Source organism: Lepisma saccharinum, chromosome 26 (assembly GCF_977018435.1).
Source record: "Lepisma saccharinum chromosome 26, izLepSacc3.1, whole genome shotgun sequence".
Classification (NCBI taxonomy): Eukaryota; Metazoa; Arthropoda; class Insecta; order Zygentoma; family Lepismatidae; genus Lepisma; species Lepisma saccharinum.
Genome location: NC_139254.1, coordinates 57136759 through 57156834, shown reverse-complemented (window position 1 = coordinate 57156834; position 20076 = coordinate 57136759). Strand labels below are relative to the sequence as shown.

At 38.2% G+C, this 20076-nt stretch overlaps 2 protein-coding genes across 2 annotated transcripts in view; both read left to right on the top strand.

The window, feature by feature from the left end:
* Positions 1–13797, top strand: part of LOC145979755 (neuroligin-4, X-linked-like) — a 453446-nt gene extending 439649 nt beyond the window's left edge. The window contains exon 8 of the mRNA XM_083112741.1: positions 11166–13797. Within this exon, the coding sequence (XP_082968867.1) occupies positions 11166–13132 (1967 nt within the window). The 3' untranslated portion in view covers positions 13133–13797. The remainder of the gene's footprint in view (positions 1–11165) is intronic.
* Positions 13798–19075: 5278 nt separating this feature from the next.
* LOC145979678 (protein GVQW3-like) lies at positions 19076–19474 on the top strand. The gene has a single exon (XM_083112642.1). It carries the CDS (start codon positions 19076–19078, stop codon positions 19472–19474), a length of 399 nt encoding a protein of 132 aa, XP_082968768.1.
* The last annotated feature ends 602 nt before the right edge of the window (positions 19475–20076 follow it).

Sequence of the window (20076 nt, the reverse complement as noted above, 5' to 3'; positions counted from 1 at the left end):
CTCCTTCACTCTTGTCCTTTCTACTCTTTTTAACACCTTATTCCATTCTATGTTTATCTTCAGTCCCACATTTCAGTTCATTGTGTCTTCTTCTCCTTTCTTTACTATTTCTTTGACCTCCTTCCATTTTCTCACTCGTACTCTCTTCTCCCTTCCTATCTCCTTAGCCTCATCCCACTCTACGTCATGTCCTGTTTTTATCGGGTGCTTAAATATCGCATTTCTCTCTCTCTTAGGTCGCACATCATCCCTTTGTTATTTCAACCTGTCTTGAAGCCTTCTTTTTGTTTCTCCTACACTCTGACATTCTTTACACTTCACTTCTTACATAATCCCTTTCTCTTTCTCTTCTCTGTTTTCCATTTTTTTTTGTTTCATTCTTCGCTATTCTTAAGATGCACCGTTCTCCCTTCCTGTAAGTTTTAATGTCCGCTTTCCTAAGCACTCTGCCTATATTTTCTCTGTGGTCTTCACCATACTCCGTATGCCAAACCACCTCTCATTTTCATTCTCTTCATCCTTTTACATCTCTTTCTCTTCTCCCCTGCCACTTTTCTTCCTTCTTCTGTTTATGTCCAGTCTATCTTCCTTCTCGTAGCCATTCTGGAGATAAACAAAGGATGGAAAAAGGTCTTACAAAGAGTGGAAAGGACAAGAGCAAAGGAGAGGAGAAGAAGGAAGGGGAATGAAGAAAGAAAGGAAAGGAAAAAGAGCGTGAAATAAGGAGTCCAACCACGTTCCAGATGAAAGAAAATGTTTACCTAAATCGCCTGTCAGGTGAAATAACAGTTGACAGGAGAAGGCCATCTGCTGGAACACCTGGAAAGGAATGTTCCAGATAAACAACTTTCTAACAATCTTGAGTCTGGATGGGAGTGATTTTAGTGTGTGTGTGTGTGTGTGTGTGTGTGTGTGTGTGTGTGTGTGTGTGTGTGTGTGTGTGTGTGTGTGTGTGTGTGTGTGTGTGTATATATATATATATATATATATATATATATATCTTCCTGTCTTGTACCTTATTTCATTTGTATTTGGTACAGAGTCTGAAGAAGACCTTGATAGAACGTTGAAACGTAACGTTTAGTTTATGTTTTAAAATAAAATAAATTCTGCCTTGGTCAGCATATTCAGTTTTTGGCTTTAAAATACATATTGTCGGAGGCAACGTTGGTTTCTTTGCTTTTCTGTGTTAAGTCCGCTTTATGAACAAACAGGCCAATCGGCACTTGTAAAGTAGGTAAGATACACATTACACTGTGCCATGGAGGATTCTGGCACTATCGACGTGGCCTTTTCCCACGTCTTGTGCGTTCATATGTTAGAGGTGGGGTTCTTCAATGCCCCTAATATATTTGAAAGTGTCGACATGTAGAATTGTAAGAAGGCAAAAAAGTGAGTACGTTCATTTATTTTATAAGTTTAGAACGTGACGTTAAATGTGTTCATGCTCTAGCATTCTACGAATACTCAAAGTATTATTGTCCATTTCCTTCACTAAGAAGTGTGTGTATATAATGTCCGTTTCAAAATAATTAGTTAGATTTTTAACTTAATTGAATTTAATGGCGACACCTAATAGAAGTATTGACATATTCTTTCTTCCGTCCTTTCTTTGTCAACGTTATGCTCAGTAAGGCTATTCGGGACTGGACCTACAGTTTAAAGTAAGATCCAAACCACTATGTGCATCCATCTGGTATCGAACCCGGGATCGCTTGATTACAAGGCGACAACGTTAACACTACGCCATCGGGGAGGCATTGGGTGTGGTGGGTTTGGGGCTATGTATTTATAGGACTTGCACACTTTCGGCGTGACCTTTGGCCACGTCTTGAGCGCTCACTGGCGTAACCTTTGAAGACATTTTGGTTTCCTCAATGGTCTTAATATCTTTGAAAATATCTGCATGTATTATTGGAAGAAGGGAAACGAGTAAGTTCGCTTATTTGAAAATTTTAGAACGTAAAGTTATGTGTGTAAGGGCTCTAATATTGCACAAATATTCAAAATATTATTATCAATTTTCTTAACAATAAACTGGGTAATATCTGTTTATTTTTTTAAAAAAATGGTTTAGATAAACGAATTCAATAGCGACACTAAATTAGAAAACCAATATTTTCATCTTTTGTCATTTTCACCTTCTTAAACATAATAAAGGTAAAAGGTAAAGTGCTCCCTTATGCTTAGCACCACGCCATGAAGGCGTATAGGGGGTGTGGGGGTAACGCCCCACACTTTCTTAAACATAATTGAAAATTTAATTTTTAATTATTCCCCGCAAATTCCTACCTATCATCTGTAATCAATTCAGACGCTTATTTTTTTAAATACGAAAATTCATGTATAACTCACTTACCGTAGTTTTCCGGGTGACAATAACCTTTCTTTAAGTTCCCTAGCAACGTACGTTTCCATGGTGAACGACAAACATGGCAAACTCGAAATAATTGTTACGCCTATAAACATATTATTAAAACAGCCACGATGTAGATATTTTCGTGAATATTAATATTTGTACTGAATCTTCTTATGTAGATGTCACTCTTGTTTGATGCACGTTTTGTAACTAGTAAATGCTTCATCTGTGTGCCATTGATCTGTGAGAAACAGTGTATGATTATTTTGCCCCAGGAAACTGACGTTGCTACGGACGTGGAAAACGATCATGTTTACCCTTAAAACGGGACTAAATGAGTGGTTTTTGACTTTTTTCTCGACTTTCCAGACAATTTAATGGAAGTAGTAATGGAACATTTTTTGCCTCCGGTGCTTCTTTCATGGAGAACATTTATTTGAATGAGTGAGTGAGCGAGTGAAGGTAAGGCTCGACACATTCTCGATCTCGAAAATATTTCAAAATATTGTGATCATCAACACACTTCAAAAGGATGCCAACAGCATTTGGTGCTCCCAAGCAAATCACCAGTCCCGATGCTGCTTGACTTAGGTAATTCGACAAATACCGGTACATTCAGCGTGGTATGGCCGTTGGCAATCGGCACTGGACCTACAGTTGAAAGTGGGATCCGAACCATTATCTGGCTTCACCGTGTATTGAACCCGTGACCCTTTAATTACGAAGCGTTTCCTATACAAGCCGATCATAGTTGAATGGTGTTCCTGGTTCCTTCCCTCCCGTCGAGAAGTAGTTCTTCTAACTCGTCTGCATATTGGACACACTTGCTGCAATGACTGGACAATCCAATGTATCGTGTCTGTGATGTCGTTTTCAATGTTCTGTATATTATTCTTGAAGGTGTAGATCTTGCTTTCCTCAGGCAGACAATTCACCTTCCTAACTGTATATCAGTGTTTTAACAAATTTTTTTAGCTTCTTGCGAAGAGTTGGTCTCTTCCACTATCTGTGAGGAAGATATTAAGTTTATTCTTACTGTTTAAAGCGTTGTGTTTGTCTGGTGTAAGTGCCTTTACAAGCCTCGGACTTTTAACTTTCCTCAAGGGGTTTCTTATACACATTCTTTTTTAAGTAATAAGTTTAGGTAATAGATTCTCACCCCCCCCCCCCCCCGTATGTACAAATTGGACCTATTTGTCGACTCGCATAACAATTTTAAATCAATTAATCAGGGAGGCCGAACAGTGGAACTTTGCCGCGTGGTCGCATACGTACAGCATTGAGAGTTTTCGAGAGCTTATAACATCGAAACGAACCCTCAACCATAACAGTATTTCCAAGAAAATTTCATCACCACAAGTCCACTACATATTGTGAAAGTTTGAGGATGCTACACGCCAATAAACTTTACAGCCCCCCCCCCCCCCAACACACACACGTGTGAAGGTTAGCAGCAGGTGAATTTAATCCAACTCCTGACATCCGATAAGTCAGCGAATTAATTTAAACAATAAACTTTGGCAAAGTCATGCCCAAATTGAAGCCCGTTTGAAGCTTCCTAAACTTTCCCCACTCTCATATTTAGACTTGTTTACTTTTGAAGGTTTCCCGGAGATCCTTCAGGAGGCTGGAATACCCTGGCGAGCTCCGGGATTCATTACAAATTCATGAGAGCTCTGTCCCGAAACGTGTCCCAAGTACGGGCGCCTGCCCTTACAAGCATCTTGAGTCGCTCGCCGATTCCCCGCTACGCTAAGCCAGTCGGTGAGAGATCAGGAATCAATTTGAACTTTGCATAACTGTATTATCCGCTCAATTTTCCTCGGAGGTGGCTCCTCTAAGCTGGCATGGAAACAGGTTCTCTCTCACTCTCCATCATTCGCTTTCTCTCCCTCTTTCTCTCTCACATATTTCCACTCACTCTCCCTTGTACGTTCCTATCTTCAAATTTCTCTCTCCATCTTTCTCTTTCTTGCCATCAGCCCTTTCCTTCTCTCTTTATTTCTTGTTTATATATGTCTTCTTTTCTTTTTCTCTCTATTGCTCCATATTCTTCTTTCTGATCTTCCTTTCCTTGTCCTCACTCCTTGCCTTCTCTGTTTATTTCTTGTCTACATGTGTCCTCATATTTCTTTCTTCTCTTTTTCTTTCTCTTGCTATACGTTCCTCTTTCTGATCTTCCTCTTTCTTGCCGTCACATATCTCCTTCTCTTTTCATTTCTTGTCTATATGTGTCTTCTTAAAATCTCCTTATATTTTTCTCGCTATTGCTCTATATTCCTCTTTCTACTTGTCCTCTTTCTTTCCTTCATTTCTCTACTTCTCTCTTTATTGCTTGCCATTATCTGTCTTCTTAATCGTATCTCCTTATCTTTTTCTCTCTATTGCTCTTATTCTTCTTTCTGCTCTTCCTCTTTCTCGTCCTCACTTCTCTGATTTTCTGTTTATTATTTGTCTATAGCTGTCTTCTTAAGTTTATCTCCTTCTCTTTCTCTCTCCCTCTTGTTCTATGTTCTTCTTTACTCTTTTCTCTTCTGATCGTCTTTCTATATTATTTTCTTCAATCTTCTCTTTATGTTCTCTAATTATGTACTGCGTGTGTGTGTGTGTTTTACCCTTTCTTCTTCCTGCAATCTTCCTTTCTGTTTCTTCTCTATCATTACATTTTCTCCTTCTTTTTCGCTGTCTCACGACTACTACCTAATTCCTTTTTCTCCTATCTTCTTCCCTTCATCTCATCTGTTTCTCTCTGTGAATATACTATATTTCAGCATGCAATGTCAATTCGACATCATCCTTTGTCTGGTGTTCGAGAGAGAACCTTTTCTCTTGTATTCAGGTGAAATTTATTTTACGGTGGTGGAGATCAAACCTATGACAGAAACTACACCCCCTAGAATTCTGTACTAATTTTTGTCAAGCAATAAATATATATATATATATATTGGAGAGGGGACCATATGTGTTTGAATTCTACACTCGGGACTTAATAGAGTTTTGAAACTTTGCTATGAAGGCTGCTTCTATGATTTTTGTTAGTTTTCCAATCCGGTTCTTTGGGTAGGACTGTTACGTTGCTCGACTGAATGTTATGTGATTCACTACATGCATGATCGACCGTGTTTTATTTATGTGTTTCGCCTTTGCGTGTGTACTGCTTGTGTTCATCTATCCTTTTCTGTTTAAAGCACTATATAATGGATAATGTCCAATTAACATTCCATGCTAATGTAGAACAATTGTAAGTAACAGAGAATGATTATTTTATATATATATATATATATATATATATATATATATATAATCATTCTCTGTTAGTATATATATATATATATTTAGTGGTTTATTATTAATAATTCAAATATTGCTTTTGCTGTTAGTGAGGTTCGTAAGTAATGATACAAGGTTAGTAGGATATACTAATTAAAATAGTAGTTATTACCAATTGTTTAATGTTAGTTATTTGGACAATAACAATTCATTTTGGTAGGAACCCTAATAATGGTGAAAGGCCCTCCCAGTGAGAGTATTGAGATCAAAAGGGATATTTTTATTATTTGGGGAAATTCTAGTATAAAGAGTTGGGGGACATAATATGATTTGTTTATTGAAAGTAACATAATAGCGGAAAAATTTATTAGGATGTATATGGATAAGTATGTTAATCAGGTGTTGTCTCAGGATGATTTATTATATGTGGTTAATTGACGAAAATGACTTAATTTTGGTTTAATCCCCCACTGCTCCAATATTTGCTGATAGTGTAATTGTAATAATTAAAATTATATTTAAATATATTTAACATTTATATCATTCAAAACATACATATCTATCATCTGCTTTTCCTAGTTTCTTTTTCCCTACCTCTTTCCGTCTGGTCTGCCCACCTCTGTTGCGGAGTTGTTATCACAGTGCGCTACGATGCTTTACTCAGGGTGATATAATCCATATTTTTATGTGACGTCACAACTTTAAAATATGTCACTGATATATTATATTTTTATGAAAGGACACGTAAATGTTGTGTTATTATATGTAATATTGCACCTTGTTTGTAATGTATAACTTTTGTTTAATGTTTATTGTATTTTATGCTCTATTCTGAGTAGTTTAATGTATCTTCATGTTTGCGAGAGTGCACTATGTGAATTTGTATTTCTATACATGTGTAGATGTCAGTTTTGTTGATAGTATCTTTTGTAGATAGTGAGTGATTCATTTGTACTTAAATCTGTGTCCTCTAAAATAGTATAAAAGCGAGGATATCGAATAAGAAATATCACACTTTCGCCACGGATCGACGAAGCTTTTAAACTTAAAAGGAAGTCCTCTGTGTTGCGCATACATCTTGGTATGGTACGCCGATAGCCATGCATTGATGCTATGCATAATACTGCAAGCATTCTACGTTAAATAATAAAGCTATCCTAAGGATTAATTTGGGAATAAAAGGCTAAAGAGCAAATATTGGCTCAATTATTATTGCATCTCTCTTTGTGCGGTAATTCTGGGCGCAAGAACTATGTGATCATAGGTATGCCGATAGCCACGCATTGAGTTTATGCGTTTTTAGTTGAGTCAATTAAATCGACAAAGCGAAATTCTTGCCTTCGTCTCAAGTATATTTGCATTATAATTGCAATAAATAACGAATAAAACCTTTCAATTTATATTTACTGTAGTAATGTGGTTTTATGTCTCTGTGTTGTACCTGACAAGAGTCTGTGTACTTCATTGAGTCTCATTGACTGAGTGTTATTAAGTTATTATTAATAGTATAATAATACAACGCGTAAATTCTTAGAACGTATCAAGGGAACTAAATGCATCATATCGATTGATGCACGAGAATGCATCAATTGATGCACTAAAGTGTGTTTTATGGCTTCTTCAAAGAATCAGATTCACATTTTATGCATTTGGGTGCATTTTTGTATGTCGTGAAAGAAACACCAAAGTGCATTATTTGATTCAAGTGAGGATTCCTATCAGTCGAGATGCACTTCAATGCATCAGTTAATGCGTTTTGATGCACCTTGATGCGTTTCGATGCACCAGAATGTATCTTTTTTGATGATGCACTTAAACGTTTCGTTTGAGCTACATAAACTCCTCTGTAACTCAGACCAAACTTTTAAGTGCATCTCGTCTGAAAGGAATACTCACTTGAATCAAATGATGCACTTTGGTGTTTCCTTAACGATATACAAAAATGCACCCAAATGCATTAAATGTGAATCTGGTTCTTTGTAGAAGCCATAAGACACACTTTAGTGCATCAATCAATGCATTCTGGTGCATCAATCGATATGATGCATTTAGTTTTCTGCGTGTAGCGGTCCCATTTTCGATTCCCGGCATGGGCATAGAGGTTCCTTGAATGTGTCCCTTCATCAATTTCATTCATCACTCATCCTTGTATTTGCGATTAGCGAAAAGTTGCAGAAAAGCGAAGTAAAATAAACTAAATAAATTAATCAATCTGCTCTCTGTTGATAACCATGAAGCGATGGCAATCCCTTATCTAAGTGATATCGACTTGCAATCCACTAACTGCATAACCCTGATGGTCTGACTAGCAAATGTAATTCCGAAAACGATTTGACGCAAGGGAAAGGGAAGCTACGGCCATCTGAAATGGTAATTGACTTAAAAGTTTAACGGCAGTTAGCATCAACTAGAAAGTCATTTAATAAAGTTTGAATTTCGATGAAGTATCCCGTTCAACACAAAACTACATTACAGTATATTTTCTTTTTTGAGAATTTTGAAACAGAAGTATATGAATACTTGAAATACAATTTCTAAAATATAATAATGAAAAATAAATTCCAGTTCAGAATACTCCAAATCAATGAAACCTTCACAATATCGACAATTGGCTTTACAAGACATCTGTGTACTTCTTGCAGTAATAGATTCTAAATTTCTTAAACACACAGGCAAATCGGGACTAAATTTTACAACAGACTTAAAATCAACCGTCTTCTACACAACATAGAAAAATCTGGCGCCACAGATAATATTCCAGAATGTTTGTTTTCAAGCTTTAATCAAGGTACTGCATATGTATTCTATCGAAATTCTTCCGAAATACACACTTTACGAGCACTTGGCGTTATTACCGCAAGGGTAATAACCTCGAAATTTTGGGGCTAATTGGAACTTATCGTATCGCCCAGAATCTGCTTCACAACCATTCCGAATCTGAGGAACAATTGACATGTCCTTCCCGGACGTATGAACAGGCTGTTGAAGTACACCATCCCGCCTAATATTTATGAATCTTGTGCTGGGAGTTACGAGATTAATGGAAGTGCATGAGAGATAGATTGTGCTGTTACTGTGATTTTCTTGTGAGTTTCGTTATGATGTATAACTTTGGTTCTTTTTAAATTGCATAATCAAGATAAATAGATTCTGAATTCATATGTTAAAACGTAAGTTCTGTGTTTTTGTATCTATTTACTGCAAATCTTAATGCTTTCCCGTGCCCTGGGCGGTATCACGTGTATACCAATATACAGTCTCATGTTGCCCATTCTCAATTTGTATTGAGATAAATATATTCTTATGACTATTAATGTCCTTGGTTGAATCTGGCACGACCGTGTCACATCTAGGTCTACTTTACCCTTTTTGTGTGGTTAAATAGGACGTTTAACCCTGAGACTTGCAGCTGAATATATTTATTCAGTTGTAAGCCTCTTTTCTAGCCTGGCACTTACAAAATGTATGGCTGATATTTCACGGTAATTGCCGCACTGTTATTTACAGTGTCCAAACAGGATTACTCCGCCTAGATAAAGAGGTTGTACGTCTTTCGTGCCTTTGAATACGCCTTAGGAAACATGATGTACGACGTCATTTGAATTGACAGGGAAGAGAAGGAACTAACTCTCTTCCCAGAATGCACGTTAATTATGCACCGTAGAGTTTCTCTGTTTCTTCCCGAGTCCTTGTTGAATCTCTGACCCTCCAAATCGGGAGTCTTCCTTCTGGAATCCTCATCGTAAGAGCAAACACTCTTAGCCTCGCTTCGAAGCTGTTGACACTGCGTAATCCCGATCGAAGGCCACAAGAACATGGAGGATGACGAGAGGCCAGATTAGTATCTCACCAACCGTGGACTTTAAGGCACATTGGAAGGTACAGTTATGGTATTAGACAAGAAAACATACTGGAAATTATCGGTTCGTGTACCTACTAATACACTCTGAAGGACGTTTATTTTGTTGGTGCGTTTACCAAAGGTTTCTGAAGGATCAGGATGTAAACACAAGAGCCAATTTTCAAAGACAATTAGAGGAACTATCGTGATGTTCGATGTAGTAGCTTTGCAGCTAAGATATATATACCTTAGAGGCGCAAGAATGGAGTCGGTAAGCTATGGGTTGTAATGGATCTTGAGGGTTGGGAAACATCGTGAAACAGAGCAAATTTTATCTTATGAATTTTCGGTACTGTACAGTGAGAAGGTATGCGCGATGGATCCGAGCTTGTTTAGCTGAAGTTCCAGATATAATGTATCTAAGGCCTCTGTAGCATGTAGAAATTCTATTGGTGCCAAATTATTATATTCTGTCCTGTATGAAAACACGTTTAGTTACATCAAGAGGTTTTCCACTGTGGCTGAGTGGTTAGCACAGCACGCTACAATTTTATGGGTTCCTGGTTCGAATCTCGGTTTCATCATATCATCACTCGTTTTCATCTTCGCTATTAGGCTAAGGTAGCAGAAAAGCAAATAAAATAATCATAATCACTCAATCTTAAATAAAATGTCTAAGTTATTATAAATCCATATGTGATTTACTTCGTCTATGTTTGGAAAACATTGTTAAATGAACACACCCCAAAAACATTATTTATTTCTCGCCAACATTTCCTCGTCACAGATTTATACAACAGGCTCTGAGTTCAGATGGATAAAAACAAATGCAGAGTCAGAATATCACATTTGAACTTTCTAAATATCCTAATCCTTTAATGTTTTGTGTGTTTGTGTCTCCTATCTGGACCATGGCTTCAAACACAAATCTTTCCCGGATTGATTCTGTTCTCAACTTTTTTCCTCGCCATTGCTCGCCACAGAATACCTTCTCTGAGGCACCTTCAGAAAACAGATATTATGTCTGTCTTCAATATCCAACCACCACACACTCGTCGCGAATTAGCAGACATGAAATTCTTGCACAAAATCTTGAATGGTAAAATTAAATCCGAATTTCTGCTCAACAAATTTCATCTACGTGTTCCCACACGGGCAAACCCGCAACGTTAAGCTCTTTAACATTCCCACCACAAGGCTCTCCCTTCTACAGCGGTCTCTTTTCTACAGGCTTCCTCACTCGTATAATAACCTGCCTCCAAATGTGGACATATTCTTGCCAGAACAAAGTTTTAGAAAATTGTTAACGATGTATGTATAATTTTGATTTGTTTTGTTTGTCTTGTACTCTATTTTGTTGTTATTGTTATTTTCCTGCTGTTACTGTTTCAGTGTAAAATGGTCATTCAGTACTGTATCTGAAACTTTAGGTAAAATAAAATTTAAAAAAATAAAATAATAGCTTTTAATATTGTACAAAATATCAGATAGTTTCTTCATAATTTTTAATTGTCTAATTAATGAATATCATCTATATGTTTTCTTTTTTTAAAAAAAATATGTTAATTTAGTTTCCCCTTTCATTGCTTAGAGGAGACGAAATTTTAGTATTATTGTATTGTTATTTCATTTATTTTCTGGCTGTGCTTAAACATACAATACATAATTATGATGCTCTGTTTTATATCATTGCAGATACTCCTCCACGCGTTCAGCAATACTACCGAAAGCAGTCGATGGAGTTCTGGAACAAAGTGCTTCCAGACATCTCCAAAAACCCTACAATTGCTAAATCAAATATTCCCAACTTTTCGAACACTCGTCGTCCACCCACATCATCCATTTACCCTCTACCCAGCCAGATTCCACCTCCGTGGATAAAGTATCATCCTGGTCCCCCAACCGCCCCCTACGAACCCACCAAGATCATCAAGGACTTGCTGACGCCTTACAAGCCGATGATACCCGAGAGGACAGACGCGACGGACATATCAAAGGAGAAACCTGGAATGATGGACGGACCATCGGATGCGAAGCGCGAAGAAGCAGAGGTGAGTCTCCCCACGGTGCACCACGGAGAGAGTTCGGTAGCTCTCAGCATAGTGATCGTTGTCGGGATATGCTTTCTTGTTGTTAACCTTTGTGCCTTCGCTGGGATATACTACCAAAGGGACAAACTCAAGTTGCAGGAGAGGTTGTTGCAGAAGAAGTACAAAGCGGCAGGCGACGACGAAGAGCATTACAACGAGGTGATTGCTAAGGAGAAGTTGGCCAACAAGAAGGTTAACACGCTAGAAAAAGCATCGGCTGTGCGGTGCCCTGGTACGATAGAAGAAGAGGAAGATGAGGAGCAGAGACGACGAAGATGGCTCGCACGTCAGTGCAGCATCAGCACTCTGGACCCTCAGACCAAAGTCCGTGATTGGATCGCACAAGACTTCATCCAGAAGTACTCCCCGAAAATATTCCGCAGGCCAGACCCCAAGGTGCCTAAAGAGGAGGCAAGCACGGATACTTCCCTGGATAAAGTATCAGTAACCACCATCCAGAAGAAGCCTGCAAAGACTGGGAAGAAAGTGTCCATCGCTGTGGACGCTACACCTGGTGGTCGACAGAAGGAGAAATCGCAATCCAAAGAGATCCTCAACGAGCAGAAGGAGCAAAAGCCGTTCCTTCCGGAAGTTGAAAACGTACGGGTCGAGTCCGCAGTCCCAGAAAAGTCCCAACAAGGACTTGACGCAGTGAAACAAGAACTGCGACGGAGCTCGACAACAATCAATATAATCCCAAAAGTTCCTCAGGAACCCGCGGTTATAATTGAGAACAGGGCTCCGATGCAGACTTTTTCCAATGCAAAGACCTTAAACATGCAGGCGTCGAGCACAGATAATCTGGACGTCAATGTTACCTCGCGTGATGAGACAGCATCGTCCGCAGAAGAAAGGCACGGTGATGCCCTGACCAGCATCAAGAAGCTGAACTATCCTAAGGTTCTTCCAGAGTTGCCGGCGAGTCAAGCAAAGGAACAGATGTCGCCAGCGAAGGCAGCAGCTGCTAAAAGAAGATCCCTCCAGCTACAACCCCAGCAGCTCATTTTGCCGAACTCGACTCATTCCCTGGGGCGAGGATCCACTTCGCAACCCACAACCCCAACTCACAAGGTCATGCAGGACTCTCAAACCCAGACGTTCTCTTCAGGCATCCCACCAGCGCCACCACCGAGAGGCACCTCGACGCTGAGAAGGCACCAGAGTGCTAGCGGGGCAGAAGTTCCTCAAGACACGAAGCGCACCCTTCCCAGAAGCAAGGGGCAGGAAGGAAAACCTAAGAACGAACCATCAAGAATAGAAAAGGCACAACCGCGCGTAATAATCAAACCAACAATCTCCAAGAAGCCAACGCAGCGCCAACAGTCAGTAGACCACGCAAGAATTTCCCAAAACATTGTCAATGTCTCAGAACCGACCTCTCCTACAAAATCAGCTGCTGGTACTCCTCATAAACCGGCACCAGCCAAGTCGGATGAAGGTGATCACAGCTCGGGAAGCACAGGAACAATTAAAAGGAGCGAACGAACGAAAAAGCCGAATCCTTCTCATCCTAAAGATTGGTACGTCCAATACAACCAGTCATTTCTCTCTAAACCTGTGGACGAGAGTTAAGACACTAGATTTAGAAGATTCCAGCATAGAATAGGACGTATTCAAAGACTTGTCAAAGTGACCATCGCAGGTTCACAATGCTCGTCATGCATTTACAGAATTTAGCGTGTCACTCGATGCAGACTTATTCTAAACAATGTACACTGTAGTTTAGCTTTTTGACTTTTGTCATTGAGCGATTTTACACGGGTTTCCAGCCTTATGACTTAATTATCATTAGGCACAACTTCCAGGATTTAAAGTTCCAGCGTAACTGGAGCTGGAATTCATGAGCATATCGCAAAAGTCTTGCCGGTAAGCTCATATCTTGTGCCTGAGGGACTAGTTCCAGAACGTGATATGGACCTTTGAGAGAGTAATCGTATCATGATCGGATGCAACGTTATGAATATAATAGATTGTAGTTTGAGCAAGAAACACAAGATGCCGTAGGTTTGTGACTCAGGGAGTGCAACTTGTTTGCCTGCAGAAAATATATTTTTTACTTTGCAAGTGTGGACACGAAGGAGGTGAAACTAAGATTTTTTTAGCGAATGATTTTGCAATGTGGTTGGAGTTTTTGTTTGAATAGTTTGTATATAATTTGTTCCATTAGTAGTAAAATTGTTGTTTGTATTTTCACGTTGTAATGTAAGGACTAGAAGAAAATTTGAAGATACCTTGAATGGGGACTCAATAGAATGTTCTAACTATAACTTTTTGGAGAGTAAGCATAAAAATACACATGCACTTAACATTAAGACAGTTGTGCTCCTGCAAATGTTATTTATGATTTGTGTGCTATAGAGACACGATACTTAACATTCTTTGCGAAATAAAATATATTTTGTTAATGGTAAATTATTGATACAATTTTATGTATTTTCAGTGTCTTTGGAAAGACAGGAAATGATATTTTTTTCTGTATTATGCATTAAATATAAACTACGGTAGATGTTTCATAAATGTAAAATAGATAACACATTTTGAAGAAAAATATAGTGTTATCAATGTTTTTCTTTTATCCATAAATCAGTGCAAATTTAAATTATTTTCGAAATTAATTTTAATGTGGTGTTACGTTCCTAAATGTTAAATTCTAAGAATTTGTCACTTCATTAGACATTTAATGTGATTTCCAAAAATATCGAGATACCTTGTATTATTATTCTGTCTACCTCTATTGCTAATACTTTAAATTTCAAAATATATGTTTCTTGTAAAGGAGTCGAAAAGGAATGTCAATAAAGACCTTTTTCTGATTAATAAAGTCTTGATATTTTATACTCTACCATGCTTCTTCGTTTTGTTGATATTTTCTTAACATTATGCATTCCTAACACTAATCACAATTGTATCTGATCTCAGAAGCTAATTTTACGTTCTTGTCAGATTTAAATTTAATATATTTTGTGTATTTATTATGCTATCGTTGTGTATCATAACCAAATAGAAAATTGCCAAACTAGAATGTAGGGATGAATACATTTACAAAAATAAATATTTTCCTTCAAGGAGTGTACATATACCCTTGGAAACAATGTAACTTATAACATTTCTTACATATATGAAATATCTACACACGACAAAGATTAACTAGAAAACCAAATATCTCTCTGTAATTCTTAAACTTGAAGGTTTATGGCAAGAGCAGCATATGTCATCAATTTCTCTCTCTCTCTCTAAGGTGAACAAAATTAACCTAATCTTAACTATCCTTGTTAATTTCCTTCCTCTCACCTTTGTTTTAGCGTTCCTATAGGTCTCTTATACCATTACGTTTACCAACAAAGATTCACCTCTCCCGTTTGTACCATATTAAATTATTATTCTAATATTATAAGATTAATATCGTCATTTATTTGTTTCTCTTTCATATTTATATAAGCATTGTTTTACAAAAAAAATGTTTATCTTTCATTGTAAAGGAACATATTTCAATTTCATATAGTAATACACATAAAACTGCTGTTTTGTATTTATATATATTAACGTTAGTACTATTCTGTGTTTTAAGAAATGTGAATATTTATTCTCGAATTGTACATTTGATCTAACCCAATTTAGACACTTATGCCAACTCATACCTCAAGATATAGTTTTCTACGATATTCCTTGAAACATTCACTCATACAAAAACAAACTATTGTGTCTTGCGGTTTGAAATCAACATTTTACTTTTTTAATATTCAATTATATATCTTTATGTGCATTTTCCATTTTGGATGGGTTTTAAAGTATCGATTTATACAATACAACTAAGTAGAATCATTCACAGCTTAGTGTGTATGTATGTAGGTTGGTTTCAACCATATCTTCGCATTTGATAGCGCTTGTCAAAAATCAGTTGCAATCATTCTTAGAATAATCCACTTCAATATACAATAGCATACCTGACTTAGCCTCAACGTATCAAGATGTACATTGAAAACATTTTATTTGGATTGATATAATTACTAATATCTTAATAAGTCTTATTCTATCATAGGTAAGCGGATAGTTTTTCTTCTCTTTTATGGTACGAACCCTTACTGGTGAGTAAGTTTACTTTTATCAACGCACATTCTGCTCACTTTGTATTGGGGTAGTTGGTTCCTTTTGCACAGCGTATTTGGAAATGGTATACTGACTCAAAATTATGAGATTTCATTTTAGACGTTTTATTATGAGATTTCATTTTAGACGATTTATTTTTCGTTTGAATCGTGCCATCCGTCTATATAAAGCTTGGAAATTAGTGATCAATATGTATACATTACGCAAAACTACTAAATGTAAACATTAAGAGTTAAGTCATTCAACCTCTACAAAGAGAGCTAAATTAACTCTGAATCACTTGGAGTAAATTCTTATCGAGTTATTCGTTAAGGTAAAAGATAATTGCTGTGTTTAATTAAAAGCTCTAGGCTATTTGGTTTACTTAGGACTTGCTCCTAAGTTTATATCGAAACTCGAATTGAACATTTCCAGTAATGTTTATTCCTTTCCAAAGAGAAGTTTTTAAATTTCTAATTTTTATAGTAATTTAAACGTAGCTACTCTGCTAAATGTGCATACTAGGGTTAAACCTGTTTTCAATAATGTATTCTTCCTTTCGCATATTTTGAACAATACCTCAGTACTTCTCCAGTAGTAGGTAAGGTTGTCCCTCGCAATCAAGATAATTTTGGATTTGATTCCTTAGAAAAGCACATTGCGTAGTGGTTTCTAACCCACGTTAACAATAGAGCTAGTATCCATTTGTCTCTCTGTACATATTGTAGAGATATGGTGATTAAAAATACGAGAAAACCTCGTCAAGAGATTATTTTATGATTGTTTATTCACTGGAATTGTCCGACCGGCGAGCAATCTCAAGAATGCGCAAACTTCGTAACTTCCTCGAAGCATTGACTGAGAGGCAATACGTGAATCTAACATGATCCAGCGTGCTCAAAAGGTGTAATAACCTTTCGAAACAAAAGATTATAAAAGCAAGCTCGCCCCAGAGCTCGCTCTCATTTCTCTTATTTTACTCATGCACTTTACAACGAACAAACTACAACGACGGTGTACGAAGTTTACGAAGCCATTCGTGCGGGATTACTCGGAATAGTGAGTCAAGGGTCACAGTATCGAACCTTGGCATCAGTCACAATTCGGTCTGCAAGAAGCATCTGGACAAGAACATCATTCGCCTACCAGGTATGAACAACCGTGAATAACCTAAATTCAATCATCCATATCCCCTTCCTCTTAGTCGGAGCAGGTTCAACTCACAAGTATATTTAAGCTCTACCTGAAATGTATTATTGAAGCATCCCTGTGACTTCAGATCCCTGTTAAGATGGGATTACAACATGGTGGCGGTGCTTCAGGCTCTTTTTGCAATTGAGTACCCTTCTGTACAAATTGCATTAAATTGAATTAAGATGGGATTACAACAACATAGTGAACGTAAAACCAATTTGTCAGTGGTGGCGATTAGGGGAGGAGGGAAGTTGCCTTCTCACGTTTTATACCCGTACTATCGCTTCTTAATGCTAAACCTTGTCTACCTAGAGAAAGCACTGTCCTAACCCCCCAGTTTTGTCACCCAATCGCCGCCACTGCATTTTGGAATATATAAATTCTCATTTCAAACTTGATCTAATGTTTTCAGAGACGGTAGCCAAGTGGTAGAGCGTCTGACTTCCAGGTGGGAGACTCGGGTCTCATCAAGTGTAACCCTCGTGCGAAATGCCGGGCGGTGATGCTGATCACACCATTCTCAGTAAGGTTATGATCCAGAATGTGTGGTACCATACCTCCATACCACCTATATGCCTTCATGACAGGGTGCAATGGATAGGACATATATTTACATTTTTTCTTAGCATTACACAATACATATTGTTGTATTTGTCAGCTCGTGGCATTTTTAGTCGGTATACTCTTATTAGAATTTAAGGTCTTGGGTGTAAAACAAGGTAAGTTACATTTTGGTAATTTTTACAAAGTAAAATGTGCCATCCTTCAATTTTCGAGTAAAATTGCCCTGTCATACAATTTACATTGGACTCAGTGAAGCCTTCTGAAATTGGTAAACACAACACGAAAACAATTTATCTACAGTATAGCTTCTAATAACTCTTTTTCTTAATGAACTTGGAAATGACCAAAATGTCACTTACCATGTTTTACACCCGATCCAATAATCGAGTTTTTTCGGCAATAAAGGATGGATGATGAACTGACAAAATACACAATTGTCCACATACAAAGAGTCGAGCCATACCCAAGAATCAATCCGTCGAGATTCAAACCAGTCCACCAAATGTACAGGCAAATCTTTGTCTGGCATGACCCCTCATATGCGTTGTACTTTTAGTTAGTGGAGTAGTTACTTGGTTATGGTTTAGTTGCACTACACACACTATTTCTGTTTATGGTTTTGTAACATTGAAAGTATCACTATGGGATTAGATTGTTAATCATTATTCATTTTATAGTATGTATTCTATATAATATTCGTTACAATTAACTTTCTGGTCAATTCCTATCATTGTAACTTCAGCATCCAAGAAATTAATTTTCCAGAATCGTATAATTATTGCAAGGAAGGAGTACTATATATCTAATAATTTAACGATCTCCTTCCACGGTTTAATTTTAAAGTTCGGCTTTTCAAAAAAAAATGGTTTGCGAAATGTAAATCTACAGTAATAGCAGAACAATTAATTTTGTACATGGAGAACCTGCGTCCTTCTGCTTTGATCTCCCAACATCTGCAATCGATGAACTGTTTTGAGTACGCCAGCAGGCGTTACTTGTACGATTGTAATATCCTAACAATGAAACATTTCGTTCATGTGAAACACATGTAACCGTAAGTTGATTTCTTGTTAAAATAGTTCTCAAGTTTTTAACACAACGCTCATTTAAATCTTAGTCTTAGGTTGATCATTACTTGACCCAACATGTCCACATTGCTTCGAGTCGGGTGTGTGTGTTGGGGATGGGTGTGTTACACTTAACAAATGACATTTCTTCGGGGAGGAGGTTCCTGCACCAAATGTTTTTATGTTGCAGAAACAAGTTGCGTGCTATGTGTGTAAAGAGGTTTGGTTTCAGTTCTCGGAGTTTCACACAATACCAATCACAATTGGCAGGAAAATATTAGAAATTGCTTTTTAATTGATCCAACGTTTTACATGTTTTGAAATATTTAAGTTCAATTGCTTTCAGAACATATTTGGTACATTATTTTACAAAGTAATACTGTTTTCAAAAACATTGTATGTATTTAGTTCGTTCAATATTGATTGGCACTCCCCATATAACTCCTGCAAAGTAGCAGTGTGAAATGTGTGTCGATGTCTTCGTGAAGATAGACGATAGTACTGTCTACTGCCACCAGATGGTGTTGCTGCTTCCCATAGGTAGCGCATAGCAGCAGCATTCGTTCCGGCATGCCAGTACGCTGCTGGACAGCGATCCGACAACATGGAAGCAGACACGCATGGTCAACGGTGGACAGTGTGGTTTCTCTGGAGGGAAGGAGTGACTGCTTCAGACATACACAAGAGGTTAGTAGCCACATGTGGGGAGACAGCACCAAGTCGCAGATCCGTGTTTCGGTGGGTAGCAGAGTTCAAAGATGGCAGGGACTGTGTGAAAAAATTCAAAAGCACTGGGCGGCCAGCAACTGCACGCAAAGCAAACAATGCCCAGCGTGTCAATGAATTGATAATGACGAACAGACGCATGACGTTTGATGAACTACAGACGGCAACAGGTTTATCACGGGAAACCCTCCACACCATCATCCATGAGGATTTGAAGATGAAGAAGGTGTGTGCCAAATGGGTTCCCCATTCCCTCACCAGACCGCAGAAACAGTAGCGTGTGGAGAAATGCGAACAGATGGTGCAACAGTACAGTGCAGATCCAGCGGAGTTCTTTGAGCGTCTGGTCATCGTCGACGAGTCATGGTTCTTCCACGAGACTCCAGAAAAAATCGCCAGTCTATGGAGTGGAGGCATACTGGGAGCCCTCATCCCAAGAAGTCACGGCCGGGACTATTCGTGCACAAACAAATGCCGATTGTGTTCTGGGATCAGGAAGGGATACTTCTGGTGGACTGGCTCCTTCCCAATACGACCATCAACAGTGATCGGTACTGCAATTCACTGCTCCAACCCCACCTACGCATTCAACAACGACGCCACGGAAAAGGGGGACGTGGGGTTCTTCTACAACAAGACAATGCGCGTCCACATGCCAGTCGCCAGACCATGGCCACCGTGCGTGAACTAGGGTTTACTGTGCTGCCACATCCTCCATATTCGCCGGCTCTCGCTTCTAGAGACTATGCCCTATTCGACACAATGAAAGAGGTCATGCGGGGTAAGAAGTTCACCACAAATGACGAACTTCAAGCAGTTGTCCGCCAGTGGCGCCGGGATACCCCCAGAATGGTTTGCTACGCAAAATACTAAGCTGCC

What these genes read in the sequence shown, in the direction of transcription:
- LOC145979678 (XM_083112642.1), top strand. Translation starts at nt 19,076, where the DNA reads ATGGAAGCAGACACGCATGGTCAACGGTGGACAGTGTGGTTTCTCTGG.